At 42.4% G+C, this 20820-nt stretch overlaps 1 protein-coding gene across 1 annotated transcript in view; it reads right to left on the bottom strand.

Moving 5' to 3' along the window:
- WWC2 (WW and C2 domain containing 2) overlaps window positions 1–20820 on the bottom strand; it is an 851690-nt gene that overhangs the window by 432844 nt on the left and 398026 nt on the right. The window contains exon 6 of the mRNA XM_085641882.1: window positions 10887–11016. Within this exon, the coding sequence (XP_085498008.1) occupies window positions 10887–11016 (130 nt within the window). The remainder of the gene's footprint in view (window positions 1–10886; window positions 11017–20820) is intronic.

The following is a 20820-nucleotide window of genomic DNA, read 5'->3' as shown; positions in this document are numbered from 1 at the left end:
AGGAGGAGGGTGTCCTTGTTTACATGACATGGGGTCATATCTGCCGGACAGCTAAACTTGGGTTTCTCTAGAAGAAAGAGACTTTCTCTGAGTGAACCGAGCCCAAACCATATTTCTGGTACCAAAAGGAGCAGAGCTAGATTGACTGCCTTGTCACTAGATTGTTATCTAGAAGACCTCAACAATCTGCTTACCAGGTTTTCCATGTACCCATGCTCTGGTTCATTCTCAAAGCTACCATAGTGGACAAAGGCAACAACCTGCAGCGATTATTGCTCTGGAAAATCTTCTAATGGCTCCCAACTGGTGACCAGGTAGGAAGCTCATAATACCTGATAACATCATTTATACCAAGACCATTAGCTCACATAAGGGCAAATACACTGAGTTCAAATATAGCAAACCTCCAGCATCAGAATTAAGAGACAGGAGTCTTGGGAAGCCAACTGCTGAGATGAGGAGTGGGTATTAAGATGTGGGTCACAGCTATACATCTATCCAGACTTCTGTTAAAAAGGCACTAAAAAGTAGTTGTGTGGCATCCGTTTGAACAAGATCAAGTTGTTGAAATTACCGCATGTGCTTCTTTTTTAGGATTGTGCCAAACAAATATATGTCCTTCTATACTGTTGGAAATTGGGTTATTAGTTGCGTGGCCAGCACAAGTAATAGTTCCTCAATTGTTCTCAGTTGGAACCAAACACCCCATTGTAGTGCTTGACTCTAAAAGGGTAGCGAGGCGCAATAGTCTCAGGCCTACTTAAGGGAGGTGGTGTGGGCTACAAATCATGAATCACTGGCACACAATAATAACACTCAATAAATGATTGTTCAGTCAGCACTTTTTGATTAGAAAAAGAGAAAGTATATTTATTTTTACACACTTTACTAAATGCTATGCAGTAATTTATAAATATTCATTTGCATACTATTGACGACATTGTGTAATCACTGATGACCCCCTAGAGGGGTCACCCAAACATACCAATATTCATAGACATACCATTGACGACAGTGATATCTAATTACAAGATATAACTTTCGCATCGCACAAATCATGGTCATAATTGTGATAATGATGTATCAATAAACCATATAAATCATCATGAAAACCCAATAAACTTATATCAGGAATTAACTTTGTGTGTTTGTGCATTCTTTCTTATATGTCAAAAAACACAAAGGTCCCTATCATTGATCTGAAAAGGCATACAATATCACCCTAAGCCAAGTGTCGTAGATTTACAAATGGTAAAAGGTTAGCGGGAACGAGACTATATTTGTGTGTTTATATAATTTTTAAGGATAATCTGCAATTTCAAACATTGCATACAACAACCTATATTATGTATACCAGATTCTTGACAAAAGTAACTTTATAAAAACAAAATTATTTATTATTAAAAATCATTTTATACCACAGTACCTCCCAACAAGGGTTACAATCTATGTTGATTACATTAAAAACTAATCACAGTTATTAAAAGTCGACGCAGCGTTTCGGTGATTCCTTATTATTTCCACCTTCTTCAGGACTAAAAAGTTTAATCGAATCTCATATTGTTGTGTAGGTATTCAAATAAAATGTTCATGGGGGATGACCCTCCGGAATTTTGCTGGTTACCTGTTGATTGGTAAGTCTGTTTTAATAATTAAAGCAATCTTTATTGTCCGTAAGAGCCACCGTTTAAATATTCATATGTTGAGAATATGCCACTTTTAATCGCTTTAGGCACTTTCATGAAAATTGAGAGTTCGCCGGTCCCCTTTCTTCTTTCAATTCAGTATTCGGGAAGTGGCATTATCATTGTGTCAAAGGTTGGTTTTCTCAATTGTTCAGGACTCCCTGTTTGGATTTGTCTCAACCTCTAAGTACACAATCGGCCTCCCTGCTCCTACGGACTTTCATCAAAGGTATATCGCTTTTGATGAAAGTCCGTAGGAGCAGGGAGGCATGGTAAATAAACAATGTGGTGTGATCATGTAATCAACCCCAACAGGGCATAAGCAAACAAACAATGTATTACACATTTCTAAGCCCTCCAGGCCTATTACATTATTACCAAACACCAGGTGCCTGGAGTGTTAACTTTCGGCTGTACAGCAAAAGCTCCAGACAGAGCCAGGGAGAATTTGAAAATATACCAACCAGTGGGAAAAGTGGTGATTTTGCCATCTCCCCTAGCCTAGGGTGAGGACCCAGTAGACGATGTGGGGAGAAGGAGCATGTCGTGCTGAACAAACTAGTGGTGGTCCCATTGTCCTAAGACCACCACCAACTGAGATATGGGCAAAAAGGCATTCCATCTGAAGAGTTCCACAAAGCATTATGGGGCGATTGCGAAACACGCAGTGAATATTAGAGCAGGGGCACTCCCACTGTGCTGCATAGATTACTCCATCTATTTTGTATTTTTGCCAGTGCCTCGCACCACGTTTTTCATGTTTGTCAGGGGCCCGGTCCCACCCGGGCACCCCAGTAACTGTCCTCAATGGAGGGCAGCTCAGGGAGCCACCCCTGGCTGCCCCCACCCATTCCCCGCGCCAGCAGCACACAAGCCAGCTGCCGTGGGAGTCGGCAGCCTGCATTTGGGTCTGCCCTCTACACCGTTTTACGTATTTGTCAGGGGCCTTGTCCCACCCGGGATCCCCATTGACTGTCCTCAATGGAGGGCAGCTGGGGTAGCCACGCCCAGATGCCCTCGCCAGCACCACACACGCCAGCTGCTGCGGGAGTCGGCAGCCTGCATTTGGGTGTGCCGGGTACAGCGGGAAGATGTGCACTATTTTGTAGCTGCCTCCCAAACACAGGGAGTGGGGAGAGTGGGCCATGCATGGAAGGTGCAGCGGCACTCCCCCAACCTCATCCTCCTTAATGGAGCTCAGAGATAGGATCCTGGGCCCCTCCTGCCTTCAGCGGGGGAAGTGCAAACGTGCCCCCCAATCTTCAGAATCTTGAGGAAGTGCGATGGAGTTTCCAGACACCAGGGAACACGCAGGGCTCCAGGGATGGGGGGAACATAAATCCACACACGGGAATGGGGTTCCTGGGTGAAATGTAGCAACGGGGAGGGGGCCCCACCCATGCCCTCTCTCCTTTATCAGATACCAGAGCTTCATTGTCCCATCCCCCGGGCCTTGGTCCACCCTGAGGGAAATTTATCAAACAGCAGCTGAGCCCCACGCACTCTGAAGCAAGAAAGTTAAAAGATCACCAAACTTAAAAATGATGCAACTCGTGCCCCATTGGGCCGATTTGGATGATCTTGGCCTCGTTTTACTTCCGGTGGGGAGCTCAATCCACCAGGGGCAATTGCAACAACCATACTCACTTTCAAAGCAGAACAGTCCTCCAAAAGCTACTCCTCATAACTTCCTGCACCAGTTCTCCTTTGTAGCTGTGTTGGTGGGCACAGAAAAGTTCAGGGAATCCCCCATCTGTTCCTCAGGGGGAGTAAAGGGGCAGGCCTCACAGGTCCTTGGGGAGACCCATTGGTCCTGGGGTCAACTGGACAGAGTCCTATGTCCTAAGTGGGAATCAGGGGGATCCTCCTTCCAGTTCTCCATGCAGTCCCAGCATTCAGTAGTGTAGTAGTTAGAAAGTCCATAGGCAAAAAGAGCCTTGCCGTTGTGCGTGGGTTTTCAAAGGGGAGAGGAAGATTCCAGAAGACAGGCAATCCTAGTCAATCCAGGGGTGCCACATCACCCCCCACTCCTGGCCCAGCCCTCCCGAGCATCATGTTGGGACCATCCAAAATGGTATCATCCAGGAGCCACTGGCCACATCAGCTTCTGGGGTTTCATCTTCACTCCTGGCTGACATCACTGCAAGGGACTTGCACACAAGAATTTCAAAGGGGTTCTTGGCCTTGGCACTCTCCTTTGTTCAGAGGGCTCAGTGCGGATGAATCCGCCCCACCCCTTACCTTCTCATGAACTGAAATAAATACTGCTAATTGCTTCTTTTTTTTGTGGGGGCAGCCTTTGTTCCTGCTGCTTGAGAAAATGTCGTTACTGGGTACTGCATGGTGACACAAGGCCTGGGCTCTGATCCTGAGCTGAGCCAGGAGAATATGAAAATGTTGAATGACGCACTAGAAGTACAGTTATCATTTTGGAAGTTACAATAGTCTCTGTAGGTCAAGGGGATGTTAAACTACATTCTAAGGCAGTTCCCTCTCTGTGTGTATAATGGAATGTCACTATAGTTAAAACAGTAAAGCACTCTGACTTTCCCTAACAGTGTACAATTCTCTCACAAGGCCTATCCCAGTTGACTATCTAACCCTGCAGAATCCCCAGTGCACCATGCTACCTGTGCGTTGTTACTGGGCCGCGCACAACATTAGTTTCACACATGCAGCTCGGACATTTGTGTTGACGTATAACCAGCCAAGTGCTCCTTACCCTTGCTGCATCGCAGCGGCCTTATCTTAAAAGGCAGACACTGGCGGTTAACATGTGCAGTCCTTTTACCATGTGATTAGCATGGGAGAGACACCGGTGTTGAGGCTTACGCAAAGTAAAAAAGTAAAAAAAAGTGATCTGATAATCAATAAATCCAGGCATACTGCTGGGGCAGAACCCAGTGCAACACATACAAAATATACCTTTGACTGGTAAAAGCACCCAGCTTTTAACATATTTTTTTACCAGTTTCTATGAATCTGTGAGCATTTCAATAAGTAGGATATGGAAAGATTCGATGAATGCAGAGCATCTGGGAAATAACCTTGAATTTGACTGATTATTTGATTTCATTTTAATTGTGGATATTATACCTGTATTTGTTTAATACCATTTGGGTTAGATGTCAGCATTTTCCCTTTCCTGTGCATCAGTTCACTTATGGTTTCTTTTCGCCGGTGTGGATGGCTGTGAGTCTGCTATGCAGCCACACAAATCAGATATTCATTTCAGTTCATCTGCTTTGTAAATTCATATAAATTACTTGCAAATTCAGGGGGATATTTCTGCTAGCAAATTGTTCAGCTGTAATATTAAACTATGTATCTGGCATCAAAGCCCATAACTCAGTTCACCGGCTGTAGGTCTATAAAGTGCCAAATGGGTAAAGATCTATGTGTAAAAGTGTCGGTTTCAGCAAGTGTGATTCATCTGCTTTTAGGTGGTGCAGAGAAAGAATATTGAGGTAGAAATATCGAATTGCACAAATATCGTGGTAAAAATATCGTGGGTCAAGAATATCGACAGTGAAATCGCCGTGGTCAAAAATATCGATTTTAGGTAAGTAATATCGATTTAAAAAATATCGAAGTGTTTAATATCGTTTGTGAAAATGTAGTTGTTAAAAATATCGATTTTTATTAATGTTATGTGTTTTAGTATATATTTTACATCTGTGCGATTGTTTTTGTATAGGAATTGATTGTATTTTTCTTACGTGTTAAAATTTTTGTAGTTAATAATTTTTTTAATAGAATTTAGTGTTTTTAGTTCCATAGCGGGTTGTGGGTTTATAGGGGAATAGGGTGGGAAGTAATTTAATTATATACATTTTATTGATTATTTATAGCAGGTATTACTTCTTTTTTATTGAATTTTGCATTTTTAGTTCCGTAGCGGGTTGTGGGTTCATAGGGGAATAGTAATTTATTTTTTATTGATAAATTATTAATTAATTGTTAATTTAAATTAATTAATTAGTAATTAATGATGGTAATTGTGTAATTTTAGGTGGGTGTTGTGGTGTTTATGGGTGTAAATGGTCGGAAGTAATTTATTTTTTATTGATGAATTATTAATTAGTTGTTAATTTAAATTAGCTATTTAGTAATTAATTATGGTAATTGTGTAATTCATTTTAGGTGTAAATGGTGGGAAGGGTGGGAAGTAATCATTTTTTATTGATGAAGTTTTAATTAGTTGTTAATTAATTGAAATCAATTAATTAGTGATTAATGATGGTAATTGTGTAATTCATTTTAGGTGTGTGTTGTGGTGTTAGGTGTAGGTGTTTTTATTGATGAATTATTAATTATTTGTTAATTAATTTAAATGAGTTAATTAGTAAATAATTAAGGTAATTATGTAATTAATTTTAGGTGTGTGTTGTGGTGTTTATAGGTATAAATGGTGTTAATGGTGGAAAGTAATTAATTTTGTTATTGATGAATTATTAGTTATTTGTTAATTAATTTAAATTAATTAGTAATTAATCATAATTGTGTAATTAATTTTAGGTGTGTGCTGTGGGTATTATAGTGTTAAAGAATGTGTACTTAATGAATGTTTATTATCCTTTTTTATTAAGAATATATTTTAAATTCATTATTAATTATGTTAATAAATTCCAATAAAAATGTTAGTCATTTTTTTATTGGTGTGGTGTTATAGGGTAGGCAATAAAATAAATACATTTAAGTTTTAAATAATTTGTTTGTTAATTTGTATTCCTTTTTAAATAAAGTTTGTTTATAAATGTATTTATTATTTTTTATATCATATTTGTAGGTTTGTGTTATATGTACTTGCCATTATATGGGTTCTTTTTATATGTTTAATATATTTAATTGTATTTTTTTTAAAATATTGTTTACTCTTCTTTAAGATTATTTAATTTTTTTTATTGTTTAAATGTTGTTAGTAATTTTTGTTTTTCTGTTAGGCAATACGTTTCCTACTGTTGCACTCACTGGAGTGGGAATAGTAATTTTTACCCCTCCGCTATTCAATACTTTCCCTACTGTTGCACTCACTGGAGGGGGAATAGTAATTTTTACCCCTCCGCTATCCAATACTTTCCCTACTGTTGCACTCACTGGAGTGGGAATAGTAATTTGTACCATTCCGCTATCCAGCACTTTCCCTACTGTTGCACTCACTGGAGGGGGAATAGTAATGTTTACCCCTCCACTATCCAGCGCTTTTCCTACTCTAGCACTAATTTGAGTGGGAATAGTAATTTTTACCCCTGCACTATAAATATCAGCACTTGTAAAGCGGACAACTACCTCTGGAGAGGTGTCCTGTCGCTGGGGGCCGTCGGGAAGATTAAGGGAGCTATTGCCCAGAGTCACAAGGTGCTGGGCTAACCTGCTGCCGGGGATCGAACCGTGAGCCCCGTGTCCTGGAGTCAGCCGTCCTGGCCGCTGCACCACACCTTCGTCACACTTTAATTCTTCTACTATCCAACATTTACCCTAATTTTGCACTCAATGGAGTGAGAATAATACATTTTACCCCTCCGCTATCCAACACTTTCCCTACTGTTGCACTCACTGGAGTGGGAATAGTAATTTTTACCCCTCCGCTATCCAACACTTTCCCTTCTGTTGTACTTAGTGCAGTTGGAATAGTAAATTTAATTGTTTTGCTATCTATCATTTTCCCTACTGTTGTATTTATTGTGTTGCGAAATATACATTTTAATTTTGTTTTAATAGTTTAAAGTTTTAATTAATTATAAAATGATTTTTTAATTTTAAATTATTGATATATGTACATATTTTATTTTTATATAATTTAAAAGTTTAGTTACTAGTTAATACATTATTTTAGAGTAAATATATGTATATGTAAATATTATTGTTTGTATTCAGAAAAATAAGTTTAATTTTTAAATGTAATTAAAATGTATATTAAATTAAATTTACTTTGTTAAAGCTAATATTAATATTTTATATTTTTAACATATATTATTTAATTTTAATAATTTTTTTAATCGGTAATATTTACATCTATATTTTTAACTTCGATATTTTTGATTCAATATTTTGATACTTACCGGTTTAAGTATAGGGAGGCTATATTTTTACTCTCTATATTTTTTTGTCAATGTTTTTACTACCGATGTTTTTTACCATCGATATTTTATCAGTGAACCCTTTTAGGTGTTTAACAAAATATCGTAAATGAGTTACCTTCGTGTACTGCAACATGGCATCTTTGCCACTGGTTAGTCTCTTCACAGAAACCTGGATATTTTGGGGTTACCACAACTCATACATGTCCCGGTGTGCCCTTAAAATGTTTGTTCATCATATAAGAGAGACGCTGGAATCTATCCATTTCCACTAATATATCACCCAATCACTTCAATGGGCGTTTGTGTTGCACAGAGAAGCAATACAAGAGAGTATCGCTCACCGCCCCCTTCCAGGAGCGCTCTGTGGGCCACTTCACACTCGTGCAGGGTCGGACTGAGACACAAAATAGGCCTGGGCACCAAATTGAAAGTAGACCCTATAAGGGGAATCAGATATCTAAAGGAAAAGTTGCAAAATTTGTAAATCGGGTCAGTTCTGAGCCTGTGAAGACACCCTGTATATGTGTTTTGCAAAGCTGGTAGACTGGCTGCATTTGTGCTTGCTGTAGGCAATGTTTGTGATAATATCAGAGAAACCAACAGTAAACACTAGTACACCATTGCATGACACAGGCCGACAAATAGCCAAAAAAACAGACCAAGTACTGAACCGGGAGTCCGACCTTACAGGCGCTGCCAGACTGCCCTATAGGCCAGTGCGACCCTGCACTTGTGACACACTAATGCTAATAGTAACCTGCCCAACTCCTCAAAGTAATACTCACCAAAGCAAAATGTCCTTCAGAACTGAGTCCTTTGTAATACAATATTTGGTGTCGACGGATTTAGTCCGACAGCCACTTCAGCAGGGCAAACAATGGCGCACACTTATCCTGTGGTATTCTTGCTGTTTACATAATAAAGCATGTAATAAAATAATAAACCAATAAAGGCAAAATACTTCCAAATGATATTTCAATTGTAAAAGATTGGGCCAGGTTTTAGTTTAAGGCAAAGAGACATTCTCCACTCTTTATTTTATAAGATTAAAAAAACAGAGCAAAAACAATCTGCTGCATACATAAAAATTATCATGTGATACGACCTGTCAGTATTTTACGGTAATATGGCTTTCCGAGTCCCAACTCGCAGCAGCATGGCCTCGACTGGCTCCACTTTCGTGAAAAAACCTGGGTTACGATCTCTCCTGTGCATAGGCTTCAAGCCTATGAGCTATTTTGCTCGTTTCGAATTCGCTTTAACCATGAGTCTGAATACCACGGAAGGTACAACTCAGGGCCGGTCCCAGGATTTGTGGGGCCCTGGGCAGGATAGGAATATGCGAGGCCCCTCTAATTTGCATAAGATGTAATGTCAAAGGGAGTGACCTCATAGGAGATGTCAAATGACCATTCATTTTCTGACAGTGTTGAAGCAGCTTTGCAAGAAGTGGATATCACTGAGATGGCTACTATTTAGGCAGCCATTATTGTGGTTTGCTAGCAGCATAACCACCACTTGTTAGTTTTAACACCACTATGCTTCACTGCGTCCAGCGAGTCCCATCTGTAAAAGTAGCTTAAGAAGCCCCTCTGGGGATAGTAGTCCTAATGAGGTATATTGCCAGTAAGAGGAATTGTCCTGTGGACTACAACCCCTAAGATTGAGAAGTGCGCTGAGTCTTAAATACATGCAAGTCATTGGTGTCTGTTCCGTTCTGGCAAGTGCCTTCTATACCGGGTATACCATCAGCCCAGAGTCATGCCAGTAACAGTACTGATGCTGCTCTCCAGCGAAGGATGCAGCCATAGTCATAAATAAAACAGGATATATAGGGCCCTATTGTTGAATGTGTCACTAATCCAAGCAGAGTTCTCATTTAAACCTGCTTCACAAGAAGGGCCTTTCTCAGCTGACTCAAACCATCGTACTTTATTTCCCCGTCCCCTTGCCCCAGCCCTCAACTCCTCCCTGCTGCAAGAAAGTGGAGAGCGAAACCCCAGTACAGAGATGGTTGCTTTTCAGTTTGTATACTAATAAGAGTGTTGCTGCTCCTAAACATAACTCTCCATTACTCCACTCCAACACCAATGCGCCTCTTCCTGCCTTACCTCTCCATGTCTTCTATTCCTCTGGTCTTTCTGCTCCTCTTCTTTCTCAAATTATCCTTCCACCCTCTGAAGTGGTCTTCCTGCCCCCCACCAATGCTCTGATCTCCCTGCCCCGCAGCCCAGTTCACACCTCTACAACTCCATGCCATTTTTTTCTTCCTTGCCTTAGCTCCATCATTCCCCCCATTGCTCCCATAACCCACCATGCACTCCCCTGCTTTCCTAACTCCCCCCCACCTCCTTCCACTCGCCCTCAGCCCCATTTGCTTTCTTTTTTGTAATCTCCGATCACTTGCTCCCTTCTTGCTACTAAGGCTGCTTTTCTGCATCCACTCTTGAAGGCCCTATGCATTCAAAAATTCACGCACATGGTAAATCAGCAAGTAGCGTAGCTCGCACTAAACAGTCATGTTTGGCTTGACCAGGTTATTATTTTATACAACGCCAATAGCTCTAAATCTTAAAAATGCGAGACCTGTTGCATTGTTGTGAGCCCTGCAGGATGTCTGCTCTTCCTTTAAGCAGGGGCAGGGCTCACTTCGCACCTCAGGAGAGTTCAAGCATCGGCCTAGCCGCTGTTATCATGCAGATGCAGCGATTAGGCTAAGAGAAAGAGGTGCCAGTAAAAGAAAGCTGATACTGACCAGAAACCCTGCCCTGTCCAGTCTGCCGCAGCTGAAAGTGATTAGGGAGTCATATTGCCCTTTCAGCCATGGCAGTATGGCCCAGGAGAGGGGGGCCCGCCTTGGGTCTTTCACGCTTCACCATGACTGCGTACCCCAAGGGCCCTCCCGGCCCACCTGGAACTCGTACAAAGGCACATTTTCAACAGGATGAAGGGCTCATGGGGGGCCCCATTGCAGTTAGAAGGCTGCGGGGCTCTGGGCAGCTGCCCACACTGCCCATGCCTAACGCCGGCCCTGGTACAACTTACCCTTTTGGGCATCTGTTTGATATCTCTATTCATAGGCACATCAACCACCCCTGGTAGGTAAAAAAGCACGTACCTGCATCAGATCTCGCTTCTCTTTCTCGCCGGAGCTGATGGCTCTTTGGATGGACTTCAGCTCGCTGAGGATTGCTTTGGCTTCGCATAGTTCATACCCACTCTGGCCTCCAGACATTTTAAGATCGATCCTACAAAGGAAGTACGAACGACTCACATTAATACATAGTGAATGCAAACCATTAATGACCTTGTACAGAAATACCGTTTACTGATCCTATTCAAAAAGATACTGAAGTCTCGGAATCCATTTGCTGTGAGGTAAACAGAATTCCCCCACTTGACCAATTTCATCAACATTAAGGCAACCCAGAGAAGCGCACATGCTTCAAAACACACGTTACCCCAGCAGCCTATACCCACAAAAGAACTTTTAACTTGGGTTAACTGACAGATGCAGTACAAATTACTCATTTTAGACACTTCTGTACTCTTCGCCCATTGGTACTGTTGGATTGAATGCAGGATAACCTCACTAGTGAAAGAGCGAGTACGGCTGCCATGGAAACCAAAAACAGGCAGTGCCAAACCCGATAGGTCTTGCCTTTTTGGGAGCCATTGGCTTTTTTCAATGGTTTTAGACAATGGTGTACAGCATAGGTAAAACAGAAAACACTTTTTGGTGATGCTGTCAAGCAGTGGCAAAAAAAAAGAAAAAACCCATATGACGCTTACATAGCGGTTACTCGTCATGATACTACTGGCACCCCGCCATTCAGTAGGCACGCAGATGCATGATGAGACTGATTGGTGTGGGAGCCATTTTGTATTTACAAATATAGGATGGTAGACACCACTGGATCGGTAAAATAAAAAAATACACATGTGCTAAAGTGATTTTTTGTTAAAGGCAGAGCAGCCTGGCAGCAAGGGTCCTCCTAATAAATGATAATGCTCTTTAATTACCACAAGGAGTGGAGCAGCAACGATGGAGCAAGTGGGAGGGAAGCAACAAAGAGGAGGCGGGGAAGCTACAGGCAAGAGGAGCAATTAAGGGGAAAATAATTTATAAAAAGAAAAGGAGGGAGCAACACAGAGTAGGTGCAAAAAGCAGCACTTAAGGGAGAGCGCAAGGGGGAGAAGAGAGCAATTAAGAATGCTTGGGAAGAGGATATGAGGATTTGGTGAGGATGAATCTGCACATGATGGAGAGACCCTGAAAACACATGCACGCTCAATGAGTGCTTTAAGAAAAAGTAAAGTGCAGCCCCCTAAATGAGATCAGTGGAAGGATACAAGTAAACCAAACAAAAGGATGGTAAAGAAGCCATGCTACAGGTGAGAGACAAACACAAGAAAAGGAATGTTAATCCATGAATATGAAGCCAGCAAATGAGTGGGAATAAATCCAACCAATGATAAGCAGTGGGCAGGCTCAAAGCCTACTGTAACTTTATAGTATGATCCACAAGAGGCTTTCACCTACCAGGCAACTAAAAGCAGTCAGGTAGGCGAGACTTACTCAGGGGAGTGACCCAGGCACATACTTAATTCTGCCTGCACTCGGGCAATAACCCCTTAATGCATGTTCAGCTTACTTATTCATAGTTGCAACGTCCGAAGCTACATTTACAGGTTGACAACATATCAAGACACTTCGCTGAGTGATTTTAATATTTCAGACTAGGTCGGCATTACTTCAAAAAGCAGAGATCTATTTTCTTGTTTGTTGGTGTTAACCAGAGGCAGCTCTTCGGATAAGGCAGAGGAGCGTCACCCCACTGCTTTTCAGCAGTGCAAAAAAGGAAACATACAATGACAATAGCACAATGTTATCATTTTATTTATCAGAGCAAGCCAGGTTAGGGTACGGTGCGGCAGAGCTGTCAGAGCAGGGGGAGGAGGAAATATGCAAACTTAAGTGCGCATGACAGTTTAGATAGCTGTCTTGGACCGGCCAAACAGTCATGCACACTTAGCATGTTCTCCACCTGGCTGTATTGCACAACAGCCTGGGTGGAGAACATCCACAGGCTCCCACTCCCTGTCTGAGCGTCAAACCAGCCCACTCATACCATTGGTGACTGCAGCGTCTTGATGGGGTTAGGGGAGCCTGTGTGCTTTCTACATCCGGGAGTCAGGAGGAGAGACGACAGAGGAGAGACAGCAGCTGTGCAGAGGTAAGTGCTATATATTTTTTCACCCGCCCCTGTTGCGTACCAGCCCCCACTGATGTTTCCTCGTTTTTTTTTTTAATCACTCAGAAGTAGCACCTTTATTGTGAATATACAGCCTTGTTAACAGTGCTGCGTTCACCTCAACCGAGTTGCAAATTCTTTTTCCCATTGTGTCTTCCCATTTTCCTTTTTTTGGCTCAATATTCCACATTATGCCTCTGGTAAAGCTTATGTGTACAGACCAAACTTTATGTGCTGCACTAATTGTGCACTGGTGTCAAGAATTCCTGTCATACAAGGGAAACACGCCCTATAAAGGGAGGAACCGGGAGGTACAAGGCTGTCGGATATTGTGTTTACACCGACGTACCTGCTTCGTGAAGAGCAGTGTTCCGGAGTGGTGCTCCAGTAAGGCAAGAACGGAGGTAGGTCGAGTCGTTACTCCCTGGGCCGTGTCTTGCCCCATCGTCACCTGTGAAGGACCCGGAAGCTCTACCGGTCAACCATTGAGCTTCGCTTTTTGACTCGGCTGAGTCCAAGCGCAGTGGCGCTTTTGCTGGTTGGAGTCGTAACTCCCAGCCCGACCAGAGACACAGGGACTGCCAGCTGTAACGCACACCAGGAGGTGTTTGCCGCGTTACAGACTCGGAAGTCCACAGGATCGATCGAGCGGCTGCTCTCGGTTCAGTCTTCTTGCTTGTGATTGGGGTATCGGTGACGCATCACCAGGAGGTGACTCCGCGTCCCGGTGCAGTCTGAGGAAGAGGTTGAGCGGCTGCTCCCTTCAGGTAGAGACCCCGGCTGGGTGTTTCCCTGACTCCTCGATTCTCCCCAACACTCTTCGTGCCCCTCACAGCCTACCGATTGGCATTGTCGGCCATTTCATTTCTGCCCTCTGTTGGCATACGCCGGGATCGGCGTATATGCAGAGGACGGTTAGGACCATCCGTGCTGTGGGCTGGTAACGTACTTAGCCTGGAGGATTCCAGTGACTATAACTTTTGTTTGTTCTTTGTATTTTATTTGCCTTCATTAAAAGAACTAACCCTTCACAAGTGGTTGCGTCCTCATTGTCGTGTCTGTTAAACGATCCTGAGACGTTCAGGGCGTTACAACTGGGGAGGGCTCCATCCATCCCACTCCTCAAAATTAGGTTTGCATAGAGAACGTAACAGAGCCTGTGCCCCCATAAAGAAAAACTCAACACAATTTCAAAGAGTTGAATTCCTTTCAATATTTATTCATGTGGTTTTATATACTGCCTGACAGAACCCTTAGGGACTCAAAGTGCTGTTCAATAATGAAGGACAGAAACCCAAGAAATACTAAGACACGGTAGCCTGATAAAATGGACATTATTACTATACTCCAATCCACTGATCTGATAAAACAATCCTTTTAAATTCGTTCAGGAATTCCACTTAAGGATCTTACAGTCAGATATATAGAGAAAGTTATTGATCATTAAGTTAAAGTGTCTCAATACAGTAGCACCCAAGCCCTGTAAAATCCACTACTCTGCAGGTTTCCTCTTTGCAGAGATTAATTCAAATATTATCCGCGGATTGCTGTCTTGTTCATAATGGCAAAAAACAGGAACCTGTGTTGTACACCGGTAGGAAATATCAAGAAAGGTGACCATACACTTGCTTTTCCTGTAGACTCAGCTGAGTGGGCCGCGCAATGGTGGATTCCTACAACTCTTATAGATAGAACAATATTGACTCTAGTCCCAGTTAACACCTGGCTGCCAGTCCCTTGATCAGGTTTCTACCCAGGAACCGTGTGCTAAAGCCTACTGTCTTTTAAGGTTAACAATGTCATGGCATGCTGTGCCACTCAAACCACAACTGCGCTATTCTTCCTGTAATTAAGATGGGCACGGACGGAGGGCCCTTTGAAATGTAAGATGGCGGCCTTCCTGTTTAAAATGAATGGCAGTGGAAGGGTTTCAAAGTGGCAGGCCTAATTCCTACAACAACTGTCCTTTGTTTTCCTGTGGTATGCAGCTGACAGTTCCTTAAACAGGCCTTGGATACCTCCCAAAACTGCCTGCAAGAAAGCTCTTTTAAAACAATACTCCGTTGTTGAATTATTAGAAGAAACGCGTCGTGCTTGTCTAGATTTTAATCCTTGCTGGGAGAGTTGAGAGGATAATACCTCTGCCTGTGTGTTGGGAAATCTGTGTATTAACGAAAGCTTGATGTGTGCTTTAAAAATTCGGGTGCACATATCTTTGAGCTTTTTAAGAAACAAAATGGCGATAACTCAGTTTCTCTGTGCACAATATGTATGTAATATATACAACCTAGCCTACATAAGAAAACTGGAAGGAATGTAACATTGTACATTCAGACGGGGTACTGGCTTAGTCCAGTCACGCTCCAAGGGTTCAAGTGCCAGTCGCATTCCACTAACTGCACTGCTCAATGTGCAGGCAAGCATGTCTTGCAGGTTGCAAGTTCATACGGGGCACACCTGTGCACTAGGGGTGAGCTCACTGACCTATCAATTAGTAATAACAACCCAGTCAGGTTTTTATGATGCCTCCAGTGAATATGTATGAGGAGAATTAACATATAGACCTTCAGTGAAGAATATTTGCATATAATAGATGGGATTCTGCAATCCCTCTATAAAAACCTGTCTCTAATTTCTATATAATCAGCGAATTGTGACACACCCAGCCACTGATTATAAAGATTATAATAACTTAATACAGTTGAGTTCTGGCATCACAATGCTGCCGCCAGCAGCACAAGGGATTTGCAGGTCAGGTCATGGGGCCAATTGAAATGACAATTGGCTTTTCTTTCTTCAGCTCTGCTTTTCTAGCTTGAAAGTGACCTCCAGAAAGATGATTCATGGCAGCATGTTTTATTTGTTGCACTCCTTAGGTAACTATAGAAAAGTTAGACTCTTTTTGCATGCTTCTACCCATTCAAAGCTACTGTGCATTTTTTTAAAAAATAAACAAAACTGACTTGCATTAAACTGATTCTAACATCTTCTTTCAACAAATACCTGACAGCTTTTTTGATGCATTTAATTTTGCATTAGAGATTCTATTTTTATTCTTCATGTTTGCAAACATGCTCTCTTTTTTAAATAAATGAACTACAAGGATAGAAATGGTGTGTGGAAAAGGTGATGGTATGACCAAGTATTATAAGCGATAAAGAACCCCTACTCTACGTGATGAGGATATTGTAATTCACCTTGAAGTTACACAACCTCATTAAGGAACTCAGCCTTGTTTTTCTATGTGGTTATGGAGCTCCCAATTGACTTGCAATATCCTTATAATGTTCAGCGGGGGATACCTTACTCCATATATATATTGGTCAACCTGAAAACATAACCGCCTTTACCTTGTGGGTGGGCCAGAAAACCCAGTCTAACTAAGCACCTCAGATAGCAGCAAAGCCCTGAATACACCCGATGCAGAACTCCCACATCAATAATCCTGTACACACAAGTACTTATCCTGCAAATATAACCCTTCAGGGATGCAGGAATACCAGGTTATTAAGTCAGCACCTGAGAAAGAACTATGAGAATCACTGTTTTGAGCCATAGATCTCACCTACTTTCAACAGTAGAGTGGAGCTGCAGCCCACTTGAGAGGAACATCAGACATTACTAAGCATCACTTTTCCACCTCTGCCTTTCCACGGGAGGGCAGTGAAATGCACTGTCCTTAACAATGCATGGCTGCACACTTCATGTGATTATAATCTTGGCAAATGCATTTCAGTTGCTCCTTTCATAACAGAGCCATACCCAGTCTGTATAGTCCGAGAAACACTTTCAAGATAAGCCAGGGCGAAGTGCTTCTAACTATTCAGTGATCAAAATAGGATTTTGCACAATTGTTTTCTATCTTGTCTCACTCTTCATTAATGTTGACAATGATGACATCAGAAATTAGTATCAGTTCCTCATCAAGGATATCAGTGATCACATAACCAATTGCATCAATAAAAACATTAAACCAGGAGTTGTATTGCATTGAACTGTGTCCAGTTCCAGTCTGTGCTCGGTGCAGATTCTTTGGGTGCGCCTGGTGCAGAACAGGACTATGCGCTAAATTACAAATCCAGGTGGTGTTCCTAGTGTAAGCACAAAACTACAGCTGCATTGAGGACAGTGTAGCAGGGAAAGACAGAGTGCAGGTTTCAAGTCACGCCATATTTTACTGAACTAGATGGCAGGACTCTGAAAGGGTTTGTAGGGCAGGCATGCCCTAACAAGCAGGTGCAGTGCATGACTGCACCGTTTCCTGGGTGATGCACATGGTGTCCCTGTTATCACCGAAAAGACACCAATGAGATGGCTGTGCTAACTGTGCACCACTTTCTAGGTGGCACACAGTCACCGCTCCTCAGAAAGCCTGTTCGCACATGTGCTCGCGTGGGTAAAATGGTGCTGGCACAGGCCAACAACATTCCCTAACCTGCATAGGACCACAACATAAAGGAAGTAACAGAGTACCCCGTGAGATTACACTGCCAAAAACTGTGGGCATGGGCCTTTGGTATTACAGAAGGAGCTGCACAAGCTTCTGCTGCCCCTACTATTATATGGAACTGTCCTGGGAGCAAGAGAACTGGGACCGCTGCAACCCTGCGGCACTTCGGGAATACAGTCACAAGAAAGTAAATCAATAAGAATATGAGTCATCAAGATGAAAACATATGATTTGGCATCTTATTAAAGTTACTTCTAAATAGTCAGTAATCATTTGCAAGTTGTCTAAATAGGAACTTTGCAATTTCTGCTGTTGCAGATCTGCTTTTCTCGGTTACCTCTCCAGGGCACTTTAGTAAAACATCAATTAAAATAGGACTCACATGACTTAATTTCTTTAAAGATATATTTATTATGGCCCTGACCAAGAGGGCTTCAGAAAAAGGATTCCACTGCTTGGCTCCAATATTCTCCAAAATGAGGCATTAGCTTTATACCCACTCCATGCATCTACCGTCTAAGATGAGGAAAACATAATAAAGAGGGATGTACAGGCCCAAGACATTATTACAGCCCACCGGAATACACTAACCAGGGGAAGCTGAGACCAGACAGCATCGCAACACGAGACTAGACAGCATCACGGCACACAAAATGGTGTCAATGTATGGGAAGGCGTGGGCACCTTGAACTGCAACCAAGATTTAGAGGACCTCAAAGATGGCAGAAGTGATTGAGGCTTCAGAAAGGTGGAAAGAACATGGTCGAAGCCCACACAGTCAGTAAGGGGAAGATTTGGGCGTGAGACAAGAATGAGTGTTGCAGGATAAGTACATTAGTCAGATAATCAGCCTGACAATGGCACCACATTATTCATGTATCTGCATATGAGCCAATATCACACTAAAGCCAGGATTTAAGGGGATGAAACCTAGACAAGAGTAAGGGGGGAACTGGGTATGGATGGCAAAGAGTGATAAAGCCTAACCTCAGCGCCCAGGACATTATCCTGCATATATCACGTGTGTAGTAATATGTTCTAGTGTTCATTAAGGTACTTTCCCTTCTGGAAAGGAAAGTACTGAGTTGGGCAAACAGTTGCTGCGCTACTGTGTGATGTTTGAGTCCTAAGGTTGCGCCCCCCCCCCCCCACACTACATCTGTGATTAGCCAGTGACTGCACGCCATCGCTATAACTGACAGACAAGTGTGAAGGGGTTGTACTTGGCCCAGTTTGCAGAATCACAGTAGGGTGGACCCCAGGATATCAGACGACAAAGACTGCAATCCTCATGGCTGAGCACCTCCAGTATGCTCCATGCCCCCCACCCCAAAAGGGGTTTGCCACTTACCTGTCTTTGGAATTTAATAAATATAATTGACACTAAACATAGATAAAATAATGCTTATGTCAGAGGTGCCATCATCACACAAGTGTTGTGCAGAACCTTTGCCATTTGCAAATCCATCAGTGTATATTATTCACAAATGATAACATAGTATTGTCTTCATTAACTGATCCGTAAACTTAAGGACAACACAACACCAAGGTTACATTCCAGCATCAATTCAATAGCTGCTGAGAAAGGCTACTGTGCAACACCGGAAATTCACCACATTGTCAATCTTCCTATTGTACTTAAAACAGGCTTGCTTAAGAAGAGCATCTATTTTGTACAATTTCACTGTCATATTCCACGGCTGCCAATATGTAGCAAACATCAACTTCTTAGCTATATCAGTTTCCTCCTGTTCATTTTCATATCGGTCTAGTGTCTGGGGAGGTCTGTTAACTGCCGTAACACTGCAGCCCAATCAGTTAGGCCTTCTGTTAATGTTTCATCTCTCCTGGCAAGTTTAAGCCCAGTTACCACCAATCCTCTTATGTCTTTGAGCCAAGCGAGTCACCTCTTTGCTAGCAATGTATGCTTCATTTGTCCTTTTCCATCAGAGCCTAATCACAATAGGCATTGCTATGGGGTTGGAGGATACAACCCACCCAACCCCCCGTAATTGGTTGTAACCTGGTCACAACCTTACAGCACAACTTCTGAGCTTGTAACAGCATATGTAAAAAGTCTCCCCTAGTTATTTTGCACCAAGGGCAACTAGAGAACCGGCCTGAATAGATTTTGTTGAATTTGTTGGTGATAGAAAAGTCTTGTGCAAAAAAAAAACTAGATTGCATTTACTTGAATCTGGAACTGGTTGAAATCTTTTCCACATGTTTGTCCCATTCCTTCTCCGTAATCAACTATGTGCACCCGACTTGTCTTAGATGTCACTTTTATCTTGTTGCAAAGTTCTGCAAATATTGTCAATCAGTCCCTCACCCTGTGACAGATTAAACATGGTCCTCATCATCCGAGTTGCTTCCAGTGAGCCTGATGTTCTCCGTATTTTTCTGGCCCAATATGGCAAATGTACATATTGCATAAATTGAACTGTTCCAATACCTATGCTTGCATGGGTGGTAACTTTGTTAATGCTTTCATGATAAGTATTTACAAACATTGAAAAGAAACTATTGCTGACAGAGCCAAGGCCAGACCTATTGGCTTTGCCAATGCCTGCTTTTGTGGACTGTGTTTTGGGTTTCCCTTGTACATCTTTCTCGGCTACCGAATAACATAACTGAACTACTTCAACTATCCATCTTGCTATTGGTCCATTTGATACAGATGTTCCCTTTAAATTGTAGCATGTGCTATCATTGACTCGTTCTTATTTAGTTTGATGTGGGTAATACATAACTGTCCTTCCAAAGTCTAGCACGTAAAGAACTTTTTCATCTTTTGTTTTTGGTTGTGGAAAAAATGCAGGTTTGTTGATAGACTGATTAACATGTAACAATTACACAACTTCGGGTATAACATTAGTATTGGTTTTCATTATAACTGTCAGGAATCCCCTCCCGCACATGGATTCCCTCCCACGATGCCACTTCCGTGAACCTGGTGCGCTTGGAGGAGAGCGGACTACAACTCCCAGAATGCCCTCCGGCAACAATTGCCTCATGGAACTCAAGAGTTCTGGTTACATAACACCAAGGGTAACGCCTAGTTTTCATGTTATGCAACTCAAGAGTTCTGGTTGCATAACACCAAGGGTAACGCCTAGTTTGCATGTTATGCAACTCAAGAGTTCTGGTTACATAACACCAAGGGTAACGCCTAGTTTTCATGTTATACAACGCCGAGAGTACTACTTAAGGAGAAGATCACTGGGACTCGGCGTCGGATATTCTGATCTTTGCCGGAGTACCTGGTTGAGGTACACGGACCCGTTGGAGAGTGGAGCGGCGGAAGGAACATTCTAAGGAGCGGAGGAGAGGTGCTGGCGTGTGCT

The sequence above is a fragment of the Triturus cristatus genome, chromosome 2_2 (assembly GCF_964204655.1).
Source record: "Triturus cristatus chromosome 2_2, aTriCri1.1, whole genome shotgun sequence".
NCBI classification, from domain to species: domain Eukaryota; kingdom Metazoa; phylum Chordata; class Amphibia; order Caudata; family Salamandridae; genus Triturus; species Triturus cristatus.
The sequence above is the reverse complement of the archived record's forward strand: the minus strand, read 5'-3'. Positions and strand labels throughout refer to the sequence as shown.